This window comes from Lycorma delicatula, chromosome 4 (assembly GCF_047948215.1).
Source record: "Lycorma delicatula isolate Av1 chromosome 4, ASM4794821v1, whole genome shotgun sequence".
Classification (NCBI taxonomy): domain Eukaryota; kingdom Metazoa; phylum Arthropoda; class Insecta; order Hemiptera; family Fulgoridae; genus Lycorma; species Lycorma delicatula.
Window position 1 is genome coordinate 44,776,079 of NC_134458.1, and position 26,355 is coordinate 44,802,433.

The 26,355-nt window shown below is 31.7% G+C and overlaps 2 protein-coding genes across 8 annotated transcripts in view; both read left to right on the forward strand.

Annotated features, from left to right (window-relative positions):
* The window catches only part of Glys (glycogen [starch] synthase), a 61,183-nt gene extending 42,956 nt beyond the window's left edge, over nucleotides 1-18,227 (forward strand). For 2 of the 5 annotated variants that reach the window (XM_075362820.1, XM_075362819.1), the window contains exons 11-13: nucleotides 412-623; nucleotides 3,909-4,115; nucleotides 17,779-18,227. In XM_075362820.1, coding sequence (XP_075218935.1) covers nucleotides 412-623; nucleotides 3,909-4,115; nucleotides 17,779-17,811 — 452 coding nt within the window. In that variant the 3' untranslated portion in view covers nucleotides 17,812-18,227. Of the gene's footprint in view, nucleotides 1-411; nucleotides 624-3,908; nucleotides 4,116-9,197; nucleotides 9,687-17,778 lie in introns of those variants that run through there. The other 3 variants (XM_075362817.1, XM_075362821.1, XM_075362822.1) reach the window with 3 other exon arrangements.
* Nucleotides 18,228-19,497: 1,270 nt separating this feature from the next.
* LOC142323334 (uncharacterized) overlaps nucleotides 19,498-26,355 on the forward strand; it is a 111,375-nt gene continuing 104,517 nt past the window's right edge. Inside the window, exons 1-2 of one of the 3 annotated variants that reach the window (XM_075362824.1) lie at nucleotides 19,498-19,872; nucleotides 20,056-20,205. The gene's annotated coding sequence lies outside the window, so the exon portion shown is untranslated. Of the gene's footprint in view, nucleotides 20,206-26,355 lie in introns of all 3 variants that reach the window. The other 2 variants (XM_075362825.1, XM_075362826.1) reach the window with 2 other exon arrangements.

Sequence of the window (26,355 nt, forward strand, 5' to 3'; positions counted from 1 at the left end):
TTCCCTTCTTGAAATACTATTATTTGCTAATTCTATATTCGTTTTTTGACAGACTTCCACAACACAAAAAATGATAAAAGTTATAGCAAATTTTTTTATTATTTTAACTTCATTCAAGATAATGAAAAGTATTGCATAAATGTTATAGTTCCTTGTAATAAAGTCTTACTAATGAAGTAAAAAACTTTTATGGGGAGGTAATCAGAATTGCAAAATACATCACATGAAAAAGGTAGTCTTTGTAAATGAGGTTCTATATAGGTTTGTATAGTATTGAAAAATGCCTTCATATTTAAATTTTTAATATTGATCAAGAACAGATTTTTATTTTCTAAATTATCATATGAATTATAAATTTCTTTGAAACAAGCTTAGAAATTATTTATTACATTATTACTCATATTGTTTCAGGATTTGGGTGTTTCATGCAAGAACATATTGCTGATCCTATGTCATATGGTATTTATGTTGTTGATAGACGTTACATATCACTAGAAGAATCCGTTAAACAGCTTGCACAGTATATGTTTGATTTCTGCAGACTTAATCGCAGGCAGCGAATAATTCAGCGTAATAGAACAGAAAGACTTAGTGACTTATTAGATTGGAGAAGTCTTGGAATTGTAAGTAAATGTATTTACTTATAAAGTTTTGCAAATGTGATAGTTTATCTGATATCCTTTAACTTTTTATATCTAGTTCAGTAGTATATTATCAGTTGAAGATTTAGTGAAAAATTTTGATTTAACTCTAAACAGTCCGAGTTAATGTTTAGTTAGTTAATCATACACATGTCAATTGTCTATAAAACTTATTTTAGAAATGAGATGTTTTATTTTAAATCATCATATATGAACCTTATGGCATTTTCCTTTCATTTGTAATGTCCTGAGTTTGAGTTGAAGACAAGAGTTGGCTTTTTCACAGAGTAACAAACTGTATCTCTAATAAGCAGCTATATTTGGGCACTAAGTAGTTACTAAAGAAAATAGATAAATAAATATCAAATCAAAAAAAAAAAAAATGTTCCTATCAAAAGGAGTTTGATACAGAAATGAATCACTAGGTGTCTCCCCATGTGGAACTAGTCTATCGCTTGGAAAGCTGCATTTGCGTACACTGTATTTTTGTGGTGTTTCATGATCGCTGACATGACTGCCTTGAAGAATCAAAACATTGTATTATACAAATTATGGGTCAGATTCAAACCTACAATTGGTTTAAGCATTTCAGAAATGGTACAACATTCATTAAATAAACAAGCATTCTGGGTTAGATGCAACTGGCATCAGTGATGTTGACATTTCTGTAGTGTGTTTAGAGTCAGCACGTAAGTCACAGTAAGATTTTTTAAATATATAAAAAAAAAATTTTTTTTAATTAGATTTTTAACTAGGTAGCTTTCTCAATTGTTGGACAATCACCATCAATGGACACTGGGGTATTAGCATATAAAGAAACTACCCTTATTTAAAATTAAAATAGAAAATGAGAGTGATCAAATAATAATAAAAAGAGTTTTCCTATACTTGGAAAACACTACAAAAAGAGTATTTCTATTTGAGTTAATAAAATTAAAATTCAACAATCTGTTGACCAGAAATTATGCAGCATCAATTTTTAATTTAAACAATAAATCTAAAACCATGTGGGCGGTCAACAAAAGTGAAAGTGGATTTGAAAATGAAACAGATCAGATAACTTCACCAAAGATACAAAAGGACTTGACTTCAGTTGTCCGTATTCAGATAACAGCAGAATTTAATAATTTCTTTTCCAGTATTTCAAACAACAACAATAATATTGATCCATGTCAAACAAAGCATTCACCTTGAATAGTTTTGTTGATGAATCAGTATTTCTATTTCCTGTTGATACCCAGAAAGTTCAAAAAGTATTTTTAAATATTAAGAACAAATATCCATGGGTATTGATGGTATTACTGCTAGTATTTTAAAAGAAGTCGTAGTTGCTATTGTTATACCTCTTACAAATTCAAATTATCTTTCAGCATCAGAGTATTTGATTACTGCCTTAGAACTTATTCTGTTGTTCCCTTCCACAAGAAAGGTTTGACATGTATTTTACAAAATTATAGACCAATTTCATTATGGTCCATATTTTTTAAAGTACAATGTCTGTCCAGAAAGTAATGTCACCATGTCTACAAATATGAAAAAAAGAACTTGTACATAAAATTTAGAGTTAAAGATTGACCCGGGAGACACAAACTCATGGTGGATGATCTCCCTGATGTCAAAAAACACAATGAGCATGGTCTTGATCTTTGATTTGCTCATTTGAGTCTTCTTGGGGCAAGGGGACATCGAGGTGTGCCACTCGACACTTTGCCTCTTAGTTTCGGTGTCGTACTGGAATATCCATTTTTCATCACCCATGATAACACAGTCCAAAAAGTGAGGATCATTTTCATACATTTCCAAAACAGCTTGACAAATTTCCACTTGGCAAGATTTTTTGGCATCTGTTAAAATTCTTGAGACAAGCTTTACTCACACTTTTCTCATGTGCAAATCCTTGGTCACAATCTCATGGACAATAGTTTTTGGAACATTTAACATGTCAGCCATTAAACAAACACTCGTTCAACAGTCTGTTTGCAAAAGTTCATTCACATGCGTCACATTCTCATCGTTTGAAGAGGTTGACGGGCGTCCAGTGCAGGCTTCGTTGTCAATCTCTTCACGGCCTTCTAAAAATGACTTGTACCATTTATAGATTTGCCTTTGTGATAAACATCATCCCCAAAGGCCTGTTGAACCACTGGAAAAGTTTCCGCTGCAGACTTGCTAAGTTTTGCACAAAACTTGATCGAGTATCTTTGTTTCAGTGAGCGCTGCATCGCGACTTGTACAAGAGATCAAACAGGTTTACGAAATCACACATTCTTCACCTCTGAGAGCTCAAAGACAACTGTGCAGGCACTTGCTTGGTAGTTGACACACCACCACCGATCCTGGTGGATGATAGAGCGGACTGCAACGTACAGTCGCTTCACAATAAAATATGACATTACTTTCCAGACTGACCTTGTATTTGAAAAAATGATGGAAAATCAACTTTTAACTTTACTTGAAAAGCATACCATATTAACAAATTTTCACTATGGTTTTGGGAAAAAATGTCTCTTTATGACAAAGCCATTTCCCAGTTTTTTGAAAATATTTTAGATTCCATAAATAACAAAAAATTCCGTTTTTAATTTTGCAGTCTCAGTAAAGCATTCAATTCAGTTGCATATATTTTGCTGATGAAAAAACTTTGTATCAGATGAGCTGATTACAATTGGGTCATACCTTATCAAGCGTAAACAAGTCATTAAAATTTCAACTTTTGATAAGATTGTAAGTGTAAAATTTAGGTCGTTATTTCAAGATCTAGTATGTGGGCTGCCTTGGAAGTGTTTCCAGTCCCTTACTATTTTTATTGTTTATTAATAACCTCCCTCAAAATTTTGAACCATTCATTGTAACCCTTTTTGTAGATGACTCAACTGTATCTTATTGATATGAGATAAGTTTAGAGAATTGTCTGTTGTACATGAGTAGATGCTACACATAAGTAACTGATAAGTTACCCTGATGAACATCTATTTTAGTGCTTGCCCTCATAATAACATATCTGGAATGTTATCGCATGTTTTATCATCCATTTTTACAGTTGTCCTTGGTAATTTAGTCATGCTAAACTATTGTGCTGCATTGATTATAATTATATTCTATTAAATTTGACCTTTATATTTTCTCTTACTTTACTGTAAATGTTACCTAGTTTAAATCTGCATATTCTTAAAATTATCTGTAAGAAATTAATGTTTATTTAAAAATTAAAATGATCTACCTGCTTAATTTCTTATCATATGTAATGATTGGTAATTATGATTTCAGTTTTACAGACAAGCTAGGCACAAGGCTATGGAATGTGTTTTCCCAGATACAGAATCATTTGAAGAGGAATACAATGAACGCAGAAGCAGTTTTGCTTATCCCCGCCCTTATTCTGAGCCACCTTCACCATCAGCTTCTCGTCATACTACACCAGCAAGTTCGGTGCATGGTTCTGATGAAGAAGATGAGGTTGATGAAGAAAAAGAGGTAAGATAGAATTATTCATTATTTTGTCATATATATATATATATATATATATATATATATATATATATATATATATATTAGCAACTTGCATCATAACAGTGATGTAATTTTTTTAAATTAGTTGTTTTTTTTTCACATAATGCTTTTCACCTTTCTTTATTACTTTCACAGAGATCTTACTGTGCTGTGAGAAAGTTGTTTTATAAAATTCAATTAAAACAATTTTAAGTATTAAAACTATAGAGATGAGTTTCTTACAGCTCAGTCATTGAAATAAATTTATTTTATGTTGTGAAGTGCTGACATGCATATACCTGTACACCTGTAACATCATATATGTATGTTCTTGGAATATGCACTTCTATAGTTTAGTAGCTAGATCGGAAGTGCAACCATATCGAAGAGGTATCTGTTGAAAGCCAGACTTAGCAATGATTCCTGAAAGAGGACAGTAGCTCTTTTAGTAGTTGTTAAGAGCGTAGGTCAGGAGGACTTAAACAGCCATATCAGCATCACTCAATCTTCTAAGTACTGCACAGCTGAAAGCAATGGAAAACTACAGCTGTTTTTTTCCAAGAAAATGTAGCTCTCTGCATTTTCATGTAACTAAGATGGAGGCGCCTTCCTTGGTAAAATATTCCAGAGGTAAACTAGTCCTCCGTTCGGATCACCGGGTGGAGACTACTAAGGAAGGGGTCACTAGAGAATTAAAAAATAACATTGTACGAATCGGAGTGTGGAATGTTAGAAGTCTAAAAAAGGTTGGTAAGTTATAAAAATTAAAAGGGAAATGGATAGGTTAAGTGTAGATGTAGTATGAATTAGCAAGGTCATTGGGAAGAGGAAAATGACATTTGGTTAGGTTATTTTAGATTAATTAACTCAGCGTCAAATAAAGGGCAGGCAGGAGTAGGTTTTGTAATGAACAAGAAGATAGGGAAGAGAGTAGGTATTTCAAAATGCATGATGAGTTATTGTGTGTGTGTGAAGAAATTGATGAAGCAATTAAATACATAAAGGGGGATGAAAATTTAATAATAGTTGGAGATTGGAATGCAAGCACTGGAAAAGGCAAGGAAGGAAATATTGTGGGTAAATATTGGCTGGGCAAAAGGAATGAAAGAGGGGACTGACCAATTGAGTCTAATTTAGTAATTGCCAACACCCAGTTTAAAAATTATAATAGAAGAATATACAAATGGAAAAAGCTAGGTGATACTGCAAAAATCAAATAAATTATGGTTAAACAAAGATTTAGAAATCTACTCGTCAATGCAAAGCTTATCCTGAAGCTGACATTGATAGCGACCATAATTTAGTGATGATGAAGTGTAGAGTGGGGTTTAAAAACCCCACTCAAGAAAAGGTGTCAGAAGAATTGGTGGAATTTAGAAAAGCTTGAGGAAAAGGAAATAGAAGATTTTTGAGGAGGACATCGCAAGAGGTCCGAGTAAAAAAGATAAGGTTGAAAATGTAGAAGAAGAATGGGAGAAAGTTAAAAAAAATTCTTAAATCAGCAGAAGTGAACCTTGGCGAAACAAAGAGAACTGATAGAAAATCTTGGATATCAAAGGATATATTACAGCTGATGGATGAACGTAGAAAATATAAGAATGCTTGTGATAAAGAAGGTAAATGAAGCTATCAACAATTAAGAAATACTATAAACAGGAAGTGCAAATTAACGAAAGAAGAGTGGATTAAGATAAAGTGTTCAGAAGTGGAAAGAGAAATGATAATTGGTAAAATAGACAGCATACAGGAAAGTTAAGGAAAATTTGATGGTACATAAATTAAAATCTGATGTTTTAAACAAAGATGGTAAACTGATTTATAATATGAAAGAAAAGGTCAATAAGTGGGTGGAATATATTGAAGAGTTATATGGAGGAAATGAATTATAAGCTGATGTTATAGAGGAAGAAGAGAAAGTCGAAGAGGATGGAAAAGGAGATGCAGTACTGAGATCTGATTTAAGAGAGCATTAAAAGATTTGAATGGCAGAAAGGCTCCTGGGATAGACGGGATACCTGCAGAATTACTACACAGTGCAGGTGAGGAAGCGATAGATAGATTATATATCTCCTCTGAAGTATTATCTGAAAGGTAATTACCGGAGGCTAAACAGGAAAAGAAAGAAAAAAGATAGATTATATAAACTGGTGTGTAATGTTTACGAAAAAGGAGAGTTCTGTAAGACTTCAAAAAGAGTGTTATTGTCATGATACCAAAGAAAGCAGGAGCAGATAAATGTGAAAAATACAGAACAATTAACTACTCATGCGTCAAAAATCTTAACTAGAATTCTGTACAGAAGAATTGAAAGGAGAGTGGAAGAAGTGTTAGGAGAAAACCAATTTGGTTTCAGGAAAAGTGTAGGGACAAGGGAAGCAATTTTACCACCCAGATTAATAGTAGAATGAAGATTAAAGAAAAACTAACCAACATGGCATTTATGGACTTAGAAAAGGCATTTGATAACATAGACTGGAATAAAATGTTCAGAATTTTGAAAAATTTGTGTTCAAGTATAGAGATAGAAGAACAGTTGCTAACATTTACAGGAACCAATCTGCAACAGTAGTAATTGAAGGACATAAGAAAGAAGCAGTAATAAAAAAGGGAGTCCGACAAGGATATTCCCTATCCTCGTTACTTTTTAATGTTTGCATAGATCTAGCAGTTATTGATATTAAGGAACAGTTTGGACCCTGATTAACAGTGCAAGGTGAAAAGATAAAGATGCTACGATTTGTTGATGATATAGTAATACTTGCCAAGAGTATAAAAGATTTAGATGAAACAATAGATGGCATAGATAAAGTCCTACGCCAGAACTACCTCATGAAAATAAACAAGAACAAAATGAAAGTAATGAAATGTAGTAGAAATAACGTTGATGGAACACTGAATATAGAAATAGGAAGAGAAAAGATTACAGAGGTAGAAGAATTTTGTTATTTGAAAGTAGAATTACTAAAGATGGGCTAAGCAGGAGCGAACCAAAAGTGTTTGCCTTAGTTTTCTTCTCAAATAAATTTTTTAACAATGTAACTTTTAAGTAAACAGTATAGCTGTTAATTTATTATATAAGAAAGAATTGAAATACAATCGCATAAAAGAAGTGGAAAATGTTCCATAACTTAAAGATAGTATGTATTGATATATGCTGTTTTTTTTTTAGAATGGCCGTAAAAGCCTTTAAAAGCAACATAGATATTTATATATTCAATTAAAATATTATTTTTACTGATTATAGCTCTTGAGCCAGTACAGGTTAGATATATTGATGTGAGGATGAAAAAAGGTTGAAGACCTGTTTAGACAGTACCATGGCTGAATTTTAGTAGTTCCTGATTAATTATGAGTTTATTAAAGGCTATTACATTTTTATTTGCTAAAAAATAAAATGATAGTAGTTGTATCTTAGACTAAATATTTTTTTTTAAAGTATTTAATTACTAATTACATAAACAATATTTGTAGGCTTATTTTTATTTATCTAATTTAATATAATTATTTCTATTTTATTACCAATTTTAATTAATATAATTTACATACAATCTATTATTTATTATATTTTTATTGGTAATAAAAATTTTATAATTTGTATTAATATTAAAAAATGTATTGCAACTATCAGTTTATTCATAATAAATATTTAACTTAACTGTAGATATTTATAGTTTTATTTTTTAATGTTTATAGTTTTAATTTTTAAAAACCAGAATAAGTTAAGCTTTGCTAGACTTGAAAAACTTTTTATAGGAAGTTCATATAAATCTAAATTTCACGTCGTAATCAGATTTTAATAACATGTGAAAGCAAACTGATAAGAATATAATTAATTGCTTATAGAGGGTTAATTCAAAGATATTGTAAATATAGAGCTTAAAAATACATTAGAATATATAAAATTAATTTATTTTAAGATTTAAAATTATCTTTCATAAACTTATAAAAAAAAAGAATAAAAATAATTATAAAGGAAGACTTTCTTTCAAACCTGGGGATTGAAACAGTATATACGTAACTGTGTTTTCAGCACAGGAAGCAAAGAGCTCCAAAATTTTAGTCACTATAGTGCTCCGTGAATCAGCGATTGGCTCAAATTTTTTGGATTCTGAGTATTTTTTCCCTGCAGATCTATATATTACAATTCATTTATTATTTTTTTTGTAATTTTATCACAGGGATAACAACATATAAGAACATCATAGCAAGCAAGCAGAAAATGTGTAAAAATGTGATATTTTGCATATATGAAAGTTGAAGACCCTTATGATTTTGTTCGTCAAGCCAAACTATCTGAATAGCAGATGGCAATGATGAATGAATGTTTTTGTACCTCTTGTCTTAAATTTTTTCATCCAAGATAAACACATGACAAATGGAGTCCACATTTTGCTTTGATCTCCAAATTTCACTTTAAAATACACTGAACACAAACTCTTGACAGAAGAAGTTTTATTATTTTTTTATGTTTTGTATTTCATAACAGTTTTTTGTTAACTGTTGATTATACAATTTCCCCTTGCAACACTGTTCGTAAATTATCATCTGAACAATATACTGAGAAAACTCATGATAGAAAAATATAGACTGAAGCAAACAGCTTATACAAGACACGCAATAAGATTTTGTAAATTCCCATTAACTTTTGTGGTTAGAGTGGTATCTATTGGTACTTATTATTCTAAAAAAGAAAAAATATAATTTCTGTTGTTCATTGGCTGCAAACAAATGGACTGTAGTTGAGCGTAAATGGATCAACAACTTAACTTAGTCAATGAGTTAACTCCTAATCTCAAAGTAGTAATCACAGAACAAAACATATACAATCTGCAATAATAGACTTCAGCAAACCTTTATTTACGATTTTTATTCTTTAAAATATGGTACTTCAGTTCCAAAAATTTATGTGCAGGGAAACTTTAATACACTGTTTAGTTAAGTCATCTCTTTTTTAAATAGCATTTTTAGTATACATATTAATTTTATTTGTTTTATTTGCTGTGTTTTATCAACTTTCTTCTTTTTATTGTGATTTATCTATTTAATATTATCATTATTTCTTTGCAGTTGGCGGAGTTGGCTGTATCTCATTGATATTTTTTTCCTATTTATTATTTAGCATAGTTCTTCAGTGATGAAACTGGCAGATCTTCCACTTATGCAACACTGACATTAAAAGAGCGATTTTTTTTTTGTTTTCTGTGTTTTAGAATCTGAATCATTTTTTAGGGTTATTTGTATATTTGTAAATTATTTTATAGAATATTATTTATTATATATTTAAATGAGGCACATTTTCGAGTTGTTAGTAAATGACTTTTCAAATACCATAGAGGTACTTTTATTGGTTATAATGATTTATGTACTTAACATGTGTTGCAATAGAGTTTATTCTGCCAATTAATATATTAAATAAAACTTTCACAGTTCCTGATGGATTACACATTTTGCTTATTTTTTGTAGGATCTGATGTTATAATAAGTGCCATATTATATTTTTGATGTAAATAATGTGCCATACCTGGAATGAATAAATGAATCAGTATATATGACCAATTATGTACAAATCCTTTATTTCAGTTATAGTACAGATTTATGATTCCATCACTCTCTCCTTTCTTTCCTCTTCACTCATTGCTCTGGCTCAAGGAATTTATAATTTACCACATAACTCTTAGGTTTTTATGCTGCCTAGGCTTTGCACAGAAGCTAATTTTTAAACATATATGCCGTTGCCTTTATAATACTTTATATAATTTAGAGTATAATTTTTTTTAAATTAAACGACAAGGGTCGTTTAATAAGTCCTTAGAAAATTCAAGAGATGGCACTCATAGTATCAAAAACAGTTTGCTTTTAGTAAACGTCATTTGTCGCTAGAGTAGAGTTAAAATTTCAGATGTATCCGTTACGTGGTTTCATTGTCATAGTCAATTGAAGCAACAAGTTACTGTTTATTTAGAAAAATGGAAAAAAGTGAGTTTTGAGTGGTGATTAAACACTTATATTTAAAAGACTTAACACCAAAAGAGATAAAAGCTGAGTTGGCTGAAGTTCATGGCACATCTGCTCCTGTGTTTGCAACTGACTGTTTACAATTGGGTAAATGAGTTTAAACATGGCCATCCATCCACAAAAGATGAACATCATTTGGGACGTCCAGTGAAAGAGACCATCCCCAAAATGATTGACAAAATTTATGATATGGTTTTAAGTGTTCAATGAATCAAAGTGCATGAAATAGTTGAAGTCACAGGCATATCGCAAGGTACAGTGCTTTCAATTTTGCACGAAAAACTGGGTGTGAAAAAAATTTTGGCAAGATGGGTGCCACGTTTGCTCTCAGTGGAGAATAAACGCAATTGTGTGGTCGACTCTGAGGCTGTTTTGGCACTTTTACGTTGCAATCTTGACAAGTTTCTGCGTCGATACATAACTGTGGACGAAATATAGATACACTACTGCACTTCAGAGACACAAAGGAACAGTCAAAACAGTGAGTTTTTGAAGGCAAAGATGGTGAAATCAGCCAACAAGGTAATGGCCACAGTTTTTTGGGTTGCACGCGTTCTATTATGTATATCTATTGTATATATATGTATATCTATTATATATATCTATTATACTGATTACTTGGAAAAAGGACAAACAATAACTGGAGAGTATTATGTGTCATTATTGCACCGGTTGAACAAAGAAATATAGAAAAAACATCCTCATTTGAAAATGAAAAAGGTACTCTTCCATCAAGACAATGCACGGGTGCACACCTGTGGAGTTTTGATGGCCAAAATTATGGAATTAAAGTTAAAATTATTACATCTACTGTATTCACTGGATTGGCCCCCAGTGATTTTTTTTTTCAAACGAAAAAATGGCTCGGCGGGGGCAATAGTTCACATCGAATGAGGAGGTCATCGCCCAAATAGATGCTTATTTTGAGGACCTTCCAAAATCCTACTTTTTGAACGGCTTAAAAAAGTTGGATGAATGATTGGAAAAAGTCTATGATTTCAAAGGAGATTATGTTGAAAAATAAAAAAAAAAAATCTTCACAAAATAATTTGTTTTTCTATCTTTTTCTAAGGACTTGCTGAATGACCCTCGTATAATGTAATTAAACCACTATTTGTTTCTGCTTAAAAAAAAGTATATGTATGCTGTTCATCATTAATGAAATGTTGTTCTTTAGTGTGTAAGCATTTTTTACCAGCTTAGAAGGAAAGTCATGTTTTTAAGATCTTTAAAAGTCATTTAATGACTAAATAAATAATAGTAACTGTGATACAAAAAATTGTAACTATACCTACTTGTTTATCTAACCCAATCCTCCAAACTACCAAATCATTTGAACAATTTTTGTAAAAGAAACTCATTTCAGGCTATATTGGACCTCTTATTTAAGTATTATATTACTCAAATTGTTATGTGGATATTAGTCAAATCAAAATAAAAGATAAAATGTAGAGATGGAAGTGGATTTGTTTTTAAAATGTATAAAAATATTATCTTATATATTTTATGTTGAACATAATTATGGTTTTAAAAGTACACGTGCATACATAAATGTTTTAATTGAGATTAGGAAGTTTGGCTTTTGTACCTCTGAATAGGAAACAATCTCCCTAGAGAGACCAATAGCAGAACCAGACCTACCCTACCCTACCCATATTACACTATAAAAATACCTAGAATGCAGTAACTTAGGTCCAAACATTCTTAGCATGGATCCATCATTGATCATCTGGCAAAAACCCTCAAAAACACCCTTGGGAAGTATGGCAGATAATGAAAAAAAGTACAGTCTACCCACAGAAATTACAAAACAAAACCTGCCACAGCACCACCTCTTGGCTTCTCAAGGTGGCCAACCTATCAACAGTCTCTCAGAAGATATTTTTATTTAGAATATTACTTTTAAAGAACTCATTACTTATAAAGAATATTTTATCAACCAACTTAAACATAAGCTGCAAGAGATTTCTGTTCTACAAGATACTAAAAAACCATCTGAGAACAGGTTCAGGCTATTCTAAGAAAATAGTGAAGAATATATTGTGTATGGGTATGGATGTATTCAACTGAATTACCCGAACAGTTCAGCCAACACACGGAAGATGGACAGTTTTTAGATAATTAATACTTACTGTTAATTTTAAAATTAAATTCTGTTTATTTACATTAAATTAAAGCTCAATGCATGCCATCTGAATGGAATTATGTTCACCTTATTTATGAAAATTAATGTCCTTGAGGTTACATCCATCAATTTGAATACAGTTCTCAAGACTCTTCTTGAAATCCTTCATCACACGTGCCAACGTCTCTGAAGAAATGATAGCAATTTGTTTAATTATGGCATTCTTTAACTCGTCCAAATTGCAGAGTTTGTGATTGTAGACACAACTTTTGAGGTACCCTCACAGAAAATAGTCGTAGACTGATAAGTCAGGAGATCTTGGAAGCCACAGAACATTGCCAAAACTTAAGATAATGTGTCCAGTAAACGTACATCGAAGAACTGCCATTGAATTTTTTTTGTGTGTGTTGTAATATCATTCTGCTGGAACCAATCATCTTTTGATGTCCAATTCTTCATTTTCACAGTTCTGGCCTGAAGAACATTTGAAGCATGTGAGTATCAAGCCAAATTAACAGTGACATTTTCCTCAAAAAAATACAATCTGATAATCCCAAAAGAGCTAACAACGCACCAGCCTGTAACTTGTTGAGAGTGCAGAGGATGCTAGTGAATGATGTGTGGATGTTCAGGAGCCCAGTAATGCAGGTTTTGCTTATTTACAGTCCTGTTCAGATGAAAATGAATTTCATCTCTCATCACTGATCTTACATTTTCATTCAATCCCAAAATCACTTGCATTCTGTAAGCGAAGTCCTCGCATGCAGAAAAATCTGTCACTTTTAACTGTTGCACAATAAGAATTTTGTATGGGTGGAAACTTATTCTTTATGTAAAATATGTGTAACTGATTCACAACTGATTGCTAACTCACTAGCATATTATCTAGCTGACTGTTCTGGGCTTCTGACTAGAGCTTCCCTTATCCTTGCTGTATTTTCCGGTGTTACACTGTGTCTCAGGCCTTTATGTTTCATATCCATAATGTTCCCACTTGATGTTATATGTTCCACCCACCTGAGGATTGTTTTATGACTCGGAACAGCTCCATGCCGACCAAGATTGAATTTAATACAAAATAGTCACTGCATAGCAGTAATAGGCTCACCACTTCTAACAAAACTATCATGCACGAAGATCTGATGTTGCAAATTCCATGGCTCGATTGTTAGTGAAATGGCATCTTGTGAGCAATAGAATTATCCCCACGACACGACAGTCTTCCACCATCGTGCTCTCAATACTATACAATTCAAAACCGTCCATCTCCCAAGTGTCACCTGGTATACATATTCTGAATACAATAAACATTAACTTTGTATAAAATGCCCAGTTTTTCCATTTTTCATTTTACAATATAAATAAATTTAATGATGTCCTTTATTAGTGATCACAATATGTCTATGTTAAAATAACTGCCTTATCTGCCAGTTTTATTTTTTAAGTTTCCTCTGTCAAATTTCAAAATTCATCACTGATTCTTAGCTTTGCTCGTCTTCCTTATTACCAAAATCTACACTGTGTCTCTGTAATATCATTTCACTAATATCTTTCAGTTATTATCTTTAATTTTATCTAAAGTTTCTTTTTATTAATTCTTCTTACTATACAGGATTTGCTCTAAACTACCAGCAGTATACTGCCATCCTCATGAAGGAAAAATGTTTAAGCTCCACAGTTTGATTTTCCCCTTAACTAATAAACATGATTTTAAGACAGTACTTCCCCTTGAAATGTCATTGCTCTATTAATATCAAATTATTTAAGAGTTTTCTTTCTATTTAATGTTTCCCCAGATCTCTAATCATTTATCACTACCATATGTTCCATTGATTGAGTTGTTGAATTGTCTTACCATTTATTGAAATATTTCTTATAGCTCTGTTAGTATTATTTCAATTTTTTTACCGTTAAATCTTATTTCATAATTCTTTGATACAGTTTCTGGATCTTCTGTTTGTTTTTTCTATTAATTTTTACAAAGTGTCAGTTAATACTTCATCTGAAGATTCGTAGAGCTTAATCTCCTTCCACTGTTCGGTTGCAGGATGACAATGATCATTATTCCTGTTTTCTCATCTAAGCATTCTCTTAAATCCTTTCCAAATGCTAACTGAATAAGAATAATGGCAAACAACAGCAATGCATTGAGCAAAGCTATTTTTAAGACATCTAATTTTTATTGGTGTACCTCATTGTGATGAAAGTGCATACACTTGTGCAAAGATTTTATGTCCTGACAGGGTAATGCTCTTTATTTTCGTGCACTTTTCTATCTGATAACTCAACAATGAGACCACAAGAATTAGTCTCACAATAGTTCTGACTAAAGCAAGCTGAGCTGACTGGATTTTCTCTACTGTACTTCAGTTCTTATATTTTCTTATTGTTTTCTTACTATCTTGTTCATCTGTTATCAATTTTTTTTTATTCAGTTTTCCTTTCATCATATTAGGTGGAATGGAGCATGATGTAGTGGGAGTGCCAAGTTTCCTCTTAAAGAATTGATGTAGGGATGTGGCTGCTGCTTATTCCACCAAGGTCTTAGACTGTTTCCTGTACCTAGCCTGCCACTACAAAATGTGATGTACAGTTTACCATGAATTAGGAAAGACTTCGTTGCCATGAATAAAACCCTGTGCTATGCTTTGTGGCCCAGGTTAGATATGTGGTAAACAGTGGACTAGGGAGATCCCTGGTAGAGGGTCTTATCATCTGCCAGTCTAACGTTATTGCAGAAAAGGTGTAGACTTTCAGTTGTTGGGCAACCTTTCTCTAAGGCCCATCTGATGCAGAATCATTTTGTACTATAGAAACCTTGGTGACTGTTGTCAGACAAATAGACATAACGTAAAAGGAGGAAGCTGTATTATTTATTCTACATTAGAATATTCTACCTCACCTTAAGGTCCCATTTGGACAATGCTTCTTTCTGTGTAGGAAACCAGGAGAAGCTACAAACTATCAAGTTGGTAGAAAAAGGCTCAGATGCACAAAAACCTCTTGAGAGAAAAATTTAAAGCTGAAAAAAATGGGACCTTTCTACAGGAAAAAGAACTGCTTCGATTGCATCCTAGGTGGAGACAGGTGCTGATTATATCTTGTTTTAAGCTACTACTCCTAAGCTAATAAAAAAACCCAAAATGGCAACTTTACATGACATCATGATGGCCAGTTCCTCAGACATGAGAGGAAATAGTTGTAGGAGATCAAAGCCTCTAAGTATGGATATAGTCCCTGAAAAGTATCCACAGGAGCTTCTTTTGGAGAACCACTCCAAGAGGCCTTTTTTTGAGACATTTACTTTCATTCTTAGTAGTCTCAAAAATATTGCCTACATTTATATGAAGGATGCTCTTATTTTAACCTATATGAATCTCCCCAAGACATGGCTGGAACAGGCCATTCCCAAACTTTGACCATGGAAGGGTGTTAGCGTAAGCATATAACAAAGATTCCTGTATGACTTCTGTGTAAAGATGTAAATAAAAAATGAAGGTAATGCTTATAGAAAAGCAGTATGGGTTGAGGAAGTGAAGAAGAAGTACAAGTGTTACAACTGGGCTAACTAGAAATGGAAAAAACATTTGACCTTGTCTAATGAAATAGACGAGTGAAAAAATAAAATACATGGAGCGGAAAATGGCTATGATAATTCAATAAGCTCAAACTGAGTGGTTTGACCACTCGGTTGTGGGGTAAGTCAAGGGTGTTAAACTCAACCTAATTTAATACGTATGTTGAAGATATTATATTAAAAAATGCTCTAAAAGCATATGACAGAATCAGCACAGTAGGAATGAAAATTGCATAAAGTTTGCAGATGATATGTTAGGATATGAAAAAAAGGATATTCAATTGATGGTTTCAAAATTATTAGTTGTTGATTGGTTATAGTATGAAAATGAATATTAGGAAAACATAAGAAATGAGGAGGAAAACAATATCTGCACATAGGATTGAAGAATTAAACCAGTAAAACAGTTCAATTGCTTAAATACCATATTAATAAGATAGCAAAAGTGAGAATAAAATAAAAACAAGAGTAATAATGGTTAAGTATCCATTTAATAAAAAAAACAATTATTACGTTGATGGTATTGGACTTGAAGAAACAACTTGTGGAGTTTTATGTTTGGAGTGTACTTGATGGGTATGAACCATGGGACACTAAGGAAAAAGAAAGTCTGGAGCCATTTGAAATATGACATGGAGAAGAAATTTACAACAGTATGAAAATGAAGCAGTAATGAGTAGAATAAATATGATTACAACTGTAGGCAGTAAAGAAAAATTAAATTTCTGGTGCATACTATGAGAGAAAAATTTTGATTAAAACACTATTAGAAAATGCAAAGAATAGAGGTTGGGAAATATATTTGCAGACATTAAAAAAAATGATACAGACATTGAAAAAATTGGAAAAATTTTGGAAACTACTAAGAATGATAGTAAATGTCTCAAAAAAAGGCCTCTTGGAGTGGTTTTCCAAAAGAAGCTCGTATGGATACTTTTCAGGGACTACATCCATACTGAGAGAGGCTTTGGCCTCTTGCAATTTCCTCTCATGTCTGAGGAACTGGCCATCATGATGTGTAATATTGCCATTTTGGGTCGTTTTACTAGCTTAGGAGTAGTAGCTTCAACCAATATGTAATCTGCACCTGTCACCTCCTAGGATGTAATGGAAGCAGTTCTTTTTCCTGTAGAAAGGTCCCATATTTTTCAATGTCTGTGTATACAGACATTAAAATGAAATGGAAATTATCAGGAGCTCAAAAGTTAAGTTGGAAGCAGAATGAAATGAAAATGGACGTAGTGCAAAGGACCTATCTCAGGACAGATAGCCATATCATGATACTGTATTTTCTGAACAGAGATATAAACCTAACTAGGATTTATTGGAACCCTTCCATTTTCCTTACCTTTAATTTCTTTTGTCTCCTAAATATATATATATATATATATATAATCCCTGTCTATGTTCACACCACAGGTATGCATTCAGAAAACAACTTACAAGAAGTAACTTTCAAGAAGCAGGTCCTTTGTTTCATTAAATACAAAAGATTGTAAAAGTTTTGGAATTTATAAGAAATTCACTAAATGTGTCTGCATTGTTATTTCAAGTCAAAAAAAATAATAAGTGAACACATTGTGCAAGTAAATACATTATATTACGAATAGCCAGACAATTTAAATGTTAAGAATAATAATTTATGAACCATTTCTACTAAAATATTCATTTGCATAGTTTACTTAGTTATTTATTGTACCACTTGTTTGAAGTGAGTTAGGGAAGCATAACTAGTTAATCTAAACTAAAGTTTTTTTAGTGATAATATGGCAAGCGTGAGGAATAATGTAGCAATGACTGCAGACCAAGAGATGTGAAAACAGATTGTTGTGGTCAAAAACCACTTATCGTACAAATAACCAGGAGGTAAGGTAATTTCTTTTTTTAAGTTATATTGATAATTGACAATTCATCTACTTTTTCATTCACAGGCTACCACTGGCATTGCAGGATTAAAATTGTAGAATGTTTTTAACCGGTCACGTGGTATCTTCTGGCAACAAATAACCATTATCAAGAAGAATATTGCTTGGCGATATGTGAGCACATAACTTACTCAAATATTCTAGTTGTGAATGGTTAAGCGGCCATCCCAAGACTGTAGAAGAAGCACTGTGTTAAATTCTGTTCTTCAGTAGATCCAGTGAACAAAAAAATTTTCTTTCACCCTTATTTTTACATATCTTCATGTTAGGGAATGGATTATGGAGAATATGATTTGCCCATCATCCACTTAAGCATTATAGGCCTAACTCTATTACATTCAATTCGACAATTGGTTAATAGAAAATTACAGAATATCATCTGAATATTATTACTTAATTCTAAACCACCTAGCTCCAATGAGTAAAGTTTTTTCTTGTATAAAAGCAAAGTATCATCAAAGAAAGAAACTTAATACTTCTTTGTTAGGATTGATTTTTTCATAACGTTAGTTATAAGTATTGTATAGTATGTATTTATACATATTTTGTAATCTTATTCATTAAGTTGAATCTTGTATCTTTTTTCCTCAATAAAAATATATTTACACATGAAAATTGGATGTCATAAATAATATAACTAGTATACCAACAGCCCTACATTTTGTGTATGCTTTTATGTGTTGATTAATTAATACTTTGCAAAATTTTTAAAAGTTTTTAGGAAATGAACTTTTATACAAATTGAATAATGAAATAGTTGTTAAATCTATATATCTTTGCTTTCATTGCACCATAACCTTTAGGTTTTTAGCATGAGGAATAAAATAGTGCAGCATTTTTAGCACTATCTGTCATTGTAGTTACTAATAGAAGTGATTATGGGATGCAGGAAAACTGGAACCAGCAGTTAACGTCGGTGATCTGCAGAAATTTTTTTGAAAGGTAGCTCTGGCCATTATAATATTATCTTGCTTAACACTCTTCAATTTTCTAAGATGCCAGTACCAAAAATATTTTAGGTAATGTATAGAAACCCACCGGGTTGGTCTAGTGGTTAATGTGTCTTCCTAAATCAGCTGATTTGGAAGTCGAGAGTTACAGCATTCAAGTCCTAGTAAAGCCAGTTATTTTTACATGGATTTGAATACTAGATTGTGGATACCGGTGTTCTTTGGTGGTTGGGTTTCAATTAACCACACATCTCAGGAATGGTCGAACTGAGCTTATACAAGACTACACTCATACATATCATCCTCTGAAGAATTATCTAAACGGTAGTTACCGGAGGCTAAACAGGAAAAAAGAAAGAGGTAATGTATAGAACCTTCTTGTTGTATGTAAGTAATATTTGAATCATTCTAGCAAAGTGATTTATTTGTTCTACATGTTACACTATTGTTTATGACCGATGACACTTAATATTTCTTATTTTTTTATTCTCTGTAGTTCTGGATTATGAAACAGTTTTGAGACTGAACCCATCCCCCACGATAACGCCATTTGTGGACAGAGGCAACGGTATAATTGTTTAATAATTTCAAGTAACGTTATAATGACGTAGTTTTGGACCACACTTCCAGGGATACAACCGGGATAATGACTCATAACGACTCATTGTCGGAAAATCATTACTGGAAGAAAGAGAATTTTTAAAAAAATAAAGGGAAATTTTACCTCCAAGAAAGAAGTAGCATCACTGCACGGCAGCTGATCGCCGGCTTCAGTAGTAAAACATCGGACCGTACGCGAGTGTGGCATCTAGCGGTAGTTTCAACAATAAGCGCTTAACATCGACTTAACGTCTAGTTGTTTTATCGTGCCGATATATTTATGTGATAAACCGTTTTAAGATCGAAGTAGGGTGATGCACTTTGCCAATTCTTTTGTTATTTAGAACTTTAGATATTTAGAGTCGCCTTGTACACTAGAAGCTTGTACGGATTTATTTATTTATAAATTAACTGTTTCAATATTTACAAAATCTATGCAGATCTTTTGGTCGATTAGAAATTAACATATTTTGTCGTATTTTAATTGTAAGTTTTTAAAGTTGCGTTGTTACGGCGACTAGGCGTTATTTAAGGATTTAAAAAATATTTCGTAGGTTGTTTATTTGTTTTGCAGATTGGTTACTGATTATTTACGCTTAATTATTAACGTAGTTAATGAATTTCTTTCGAATAATTGTTGTTCCTTGATTATATGTTGTAATTAAAACTAGAATTAAAAATATTTCCGGGTATTAAAACAAGACTATTCGTAATTATTATTATTTTTTTACAGTTTAATTGTTTTATACATAAATAGGATACTACATCTAAGATATCGTTATATTATGTCATTTGGAACTTGAAATTTTACGTAGTTAACGGACTTGTATAATTTTTTTATTCATATTCTACATTTTTTTCTTAAAGAACATCTTCATAAGTGGTAAGTTATCATCGTTGTGATATTAAATCTAAGCTTATTTTTTGTACATTTCCTCGTGATGTTCCTCCTCATTCTTTGTCGCTCTCACTCTCTCTCTCTCTCTCTCTCTCTCTCTCTCTCTCTTCTCATTCTGTCTACTGAGTGAGAGAGAGGTAGATAGAGAGAAAGAAAGAGCCCGCTCATTATCTTTTACATACAAATGTGCGCACACTAAATTAACTTTAAAAGTTTAACTGTATATATTATATTACATATAATATAATACATTATATACATATATATATATATATATATATATCTTAGTTCGTCATATATAGACCGTAATAAAAACATATAGTTTTATTCATTTTTTTATTTATAACGTTTAATTTACAGGTTGATTCTTTTTCGTAATGAAAAAAAAGTATTCCTGATTATCATTTTTTTAAATTTGACTGTGCTACTCAAAAAAGAGCTTTATTTTAAATTAATATTATAAAATATTTAGGTGTCAGTTATAAATGTTTAAGATTATTTACGACTGCAGTTATAAAAAAACGCAATTGTCAAAAAATTTCTATGAAATCAGTTTATTTAGCACAGAAACGCGCGGGATATTATATATGTATACATTATTTTTGTAACATCAACAGATACAGTTAGAAAATTGAGAGAATACCGCTCAAACTGTAGCGCTTTTAGATCAGTTAAATGTTATATAAATGTATAATTTATAATATTAAAAAAATTATGATGGCGTGATCTCCATAAGCAAGGTTTTTTTTGGAATGTTCTCTTATCTTTTCTAATTATAATTGGTGTTACACTAATTAAATAATGTCGTCTACACAATTCAATGGTATATTGTACGTAAAAAAAATTAATATGTATCTGTTAAATCGTCAGTATAATATTTATTCTTTGTATAAGTTGAATTTACGCAATGCATCTGTTAACGTAATTATTTTTTTAAAAAACTAGATTCGATCTGAGAAAAGACTTGATTTCACTTATAAAACTTTTACGCAGTCCAGAGTAGTAGATCCATAAGCTGAAAAGATAACGTTTTATTTCCCTCTCCGCATGAACTCATGTATGTTAGTGGTTGTCTTCATCAGAAAATCTCATCAGTGGAAATTTTATTCTAATTATTATCTTTATATGTAACTAAAGTTATATTTTATTAACAATTATATTTTAATATATATATATATATATATATATATTTTACGTCTAGAAAATGACCCCTTCTGAGTTAAATTTGATTCCCGAATATTGTACCGGCTCTTTTCGTGTGTCCTGTGATTCGTAGTACTTTCTATAGAGATTGTAGTAATAAAACTGTTTTTCTTTTACTTATAACGGGTATTCTATTTTACTATCCCCTAATTAACATGACGTGTCTATCAAAAAATTCAACCAAGGCTAGTAATTTTTTCCAGTCGTCCGTTACTTTTGTTTGTACTCGCTTTACACCGGCCAGTAGAATGTAGGTTTACTTAATAAGTTTTAAATTTATTGTTATATCTTTTTCTTACATCTTTTCTATGAGAAAACATTTCTTATCTCTGTTACTTGTTTTGAAACTCACCTTAAGTCTTTTACAAAGCTTGTTAAAGATCTGTAAGTTGTATAAGATTTGAAATCATAAAAAACCAAATGAAAATAAATTAAAAAAAAAAAAAATGTTCAATAAATATAACATAAATGTTTCCTTAATATCGTCAAGAAAAATACTTTTAGTTTTTTTTAATTATTTAATCGTAATAAATAAATTTACGTGCGGTAGTAAACTGTGGTAATTATAATCTTAATAAAATTGGAATAATGGATCTGATGAGTGGTTTTGCCAGTAAAGGAAATTGTACAATTTAGATTATTTAGCCCTTTAATATCTGCTTAATGGATCCATTCTTAATATTTACAGTATTTTTTCCCATTTATTTGACTGATATTTCATTAGGGAAGTCGGTACCCGTATACTTGTATTAGCATGGCACTGATTTCCCTTTACTCGGAGTTAACAAATAATAATTTTTTTTCTCGTTTCCATCGGTTTTTTAATCTTTTAAAATTTGATTGACTTTTTTAATCAACAAATTATGCTTCCTTATCCGTACAATTATTACACGGTGTTCTTTTGAACTGGAACGGTCCATTAGCAAAGCTTATTCGAGAATATTTTTTATTTATCGGTTAAACAGATTTTTTTGTAGATTTAATAAATAATAATTTTTTCTAGATTTATTTTGCTTATTAGGTTTACACGTTTACGTATGCGAATGAATAATTCTATATTTTTAACACAAATAATTTTCTATTTTCAATATTATATAATTAATAGAAACCTCCTTTGTGTACCTAAACTAATACCAAAAATTTTCGGGTAGCCGGTACCTTTTATTAGAGACTCCCATCTATACCCGGCTAATATCAATATAAAAGCAATATAGTTATTTAAAAGTCACGTGACCCAGATAATTTACAAATATATCGGGGTACGTGACTTGTCGATCGGCCGTTTTTAAATCTAAGTTAACTGATTATTTTATTTGAAAGAAACAATAAAATTCCGTATTTATTCTAAATATTGACTTCATATGGAAGATAAATCCGTGATGAAAATAAAAATGTAGAGTCTGTTTGCTGTATTATTCACTTATTGAAGTTATCTAAGATAGATAATAATTATATTTGTATCAGAAGTTTATTAAAAAATCCGATCTATGTTGGGCCTAGTGCGATGTTTTTCGCCGATTGTAACTTACAGTGAACCCCGAAAAATTAAGGATAATGTTCGTAATTTCTATTCATAATACATCAAGAAATCTCAGTTTTGGCAGTACTAAGAAGGGATGACAAATATTTTACTTTGTTAATTTGGCCCTCTACTTTATTAGTTACTATTTTTATAATTTCTGTCCTAAAGAGAACTTTAAATATCTAGTCTTAGAGGGGATGGATTTGAGATCTCGGAAAGCAGAGTTATTTTTTTTAATTTCCTGGCGCACAGCTGTAGAGTTATGCTGTAAGAAGAAAAGTATGATAATCAGTCAAAAAATAGGGTATCGGTTTTATTTATATTTCTCGATGTCTCATGACCCAGGACCCCAAAAAACAAGAAAAAGTGTGGGGGGATTTGTTCGTACGTACGAACAAGTTGGCGTGTTGAAGCTTAATAAATTTTGACTGGATTAACTGATTTTGATGAAATTTTGTACAGAAAATCGGATGTGTAAGGCAATTGGTTGGTAAAATTTTGGGGTCAATCAAGGGGTGGGGTAGATAGTTTTTTGGGGCCAAATTTTCTCAAAATTTTGCTAAGATTAACCCCTCTTTATATTAAGTTTAATACATCCGTAAATGCTTATCTTACCATTAAAAAAAACATTTGCCCCCAAAATTTCCCTTTCCAGAAAAAAGCTATATTTTTATTTGTTCCATATTTTTAACCGAATTTTTTTTGTGTTGTCCTAGGCATAGTTATAACTGCATTATTACTATGCCTAAAAAAATACTTTGGGGGTGGGAGAGTCCATAAAAGTTTAAAAATATAGATTTTTTTTATTTCTTAAAAGTTTATTTAGTTTATTTTCACTCCATGTATTATTATTTTTCCACTATATAAGAATAAATCACAGTGTTAGGCCAGTTTTTTTTTTTTTTTTTTGTCTTCAGTCATTTGACTGGTTTGATGCAGCTCTCCAAGATTCCCTATCTAGTGCTAGTCATTTCATTTCAGTATACCCTCTACATCCTACATCCCTAACAATTTGTTTTACATATTCCAAACGTGGCCTGCCTACACAATTTTTCCCTTCTACCTGTCCTTCCAAAATTAAAGCGACTATTCCAGGATGCCTTAGTATGTGGCCTATAAGTCTGTCTCTTCTTTTAACTATATTTTTCCAAATGCTTCTTTCTTCATCTATTTGCCGCAATACCTCCTCATTTGTCACTTTATCCACCCATCTGATTTTTAACATTCTCCTATAGCACCACATTTCAAAAGCTTCTAACCTTTTCTTCTCAGATACTCCGATTGTCCAAGTTTCACTTCCATATAAAGTGACACTCCAAACATACACTTTCAAAAATCTTTTCCTGACATTTAAATTAATTTTTGATGTAAACAACTTATATTTCTTACTGAAGGCTCGTTTAGCTTGTGCTATTCGGCATTTTATATCGCTCCTGCTTCGTCCATCTTTAGTAATTCTACTTCCCAAATAACAAAATTCTTCTACCTCCATAATCTTTTCTCCTCCTATTTTCACATTCAGTGGTCCATCTTTGTTATTTCTACTACATTTCATTACTTTTGTTTTGTTCTTGTTTATTTTCATGCGATAGTTCTTGCGTAGGACTTCATCTATGCCGTTCATTGTTTCTTCTAAATCCTTTTTATTCTCGGCTAGAATTACTATATCATCAGCAAATGGTAGCATCTTTATCTTTTCACCTTGTACTGTTACTCCGAATCTAAATTGTTCTTTAACATCATTAACTGCTAGTTCCATGTAAAGATTAAAAAGTAACGGAGATAGAGAACATCCTTGTCGGACTCCCTTTCTTATTATGGCTTCTTTCTTATGTTCTTCAATTGCTACTGTTGCTGTTTGGTTCCTGTACATGTTAGCAATTGTTCTTCTATCTCTGTATTTGAACCCTAATTTTTTTAAAATGCCGAACATTTTATTCCAGTCTACGTTATCGAATGCCTTTTCTAGGTCTATAAACGCCAAGTATGTTGGTTTGTTTTTCTTTAATCTTCCTTCTACTATTAATCTGAGGCCTAAAATTGCTTCCCTTGTCCCTATACTTTTCCTGAAACCAAATTGGTCTTCTCCTAATACTTCCTCCACTCTCCTCTCAATTCTTCTGTATAGAATTCTAGTTAAGATTTTTGATGCATGACTAGTTAAACTAATTGTTCTGTATTCTTCACATTTATCTGCCCCTGATTTCTTTGGTATCATTACTATAACACTTTTTTTTAAGTCTGTCGGAAATTCCCCTTTTTCATAAATATTACACACCAGTTTGTATAATCTATCAATCGCCTCCTCCCCTGCACTGCGCAGTAATTCTACAGGTATTCCGTCTATTCCAGGAGCCTTTCTGACATTTAAATCTTTTAATGCTCTCTTAAATTCAGATCTCAGTATTGTTTCTCCCATTTCATCCTCCTCAACTTCCTCTTCTTCCTCTATAAAACCATTTTCTAATTCATTTCCTCCGTATAATTCTTCAATATATTCCACCCATCTATCGACTTTACCTTTCGTATTATATATAGGTGTACCATCTTTGTTTAACACATTATTAGATTTTAATTTATGTACCCCAAAATTTTCCTTAACTTTCCTGTATGCTCCGTCTATTTTACCAATGTTCATTTCTCTTTCCACTTCTGAACACTTTTCTTTAATCCACTCTTCTTTCGCCAGTTTGCACTTCCTGTTTATAGCATTTCTTAATTGCCGATAGTTCCTTTTACTTTCTTCATCACTAGCATTCTTATATTTTCTACGTTCATCCATCAGCTGCAATATATCGTCTGAAACCCAAGGTTTTCTACCAGTTCTCTTTATTCCGCCTAAGTTCGCTTCTGCTGATTTAAGAATTTCCTTTTTAACATTCTCCCATTCTTCTTCTACATTTTCTATCTTATCTTTTTTACTCAGACCTCTAGCGATGTCCTCCTCAAAAATCTTCTTTACCTCCTCTTCCTCAAGCTTCTCTAAATTCCACCGATTCATCTGACACCTTTTCTTCAGGTTTTTAAACCCCAATCTACATTTCATTATCACCAAATTATGGTCGCTATCAATGTCTGCTCCAGGGTAAGTTTTGCAGTCCACGAGTTGATTTCTAAATCTTTGCTTAACCATGATATAATCTATCTGATACCTTGCAGTATCGCCTGGCTTTTTCCAAGTGTATATTCTTCTATTATGATTTTTAAATTGGGTGTTGGCAATTACTAAATTATACTTCGTGCAAAACTCTATAAGTCAGTCCCCTCTTTCATTCCTTTTGCCCAGCCCGTATTCACCCACTATATTTCCTTCCTTGCCTTTTCCAATGCTTGCATTAGGCCAGTACTAAAATTTTATTGTCAGCTTTTTTCTTAACTGTTGGTTATTTGTGCTTTTTTTTTAGAGAAAA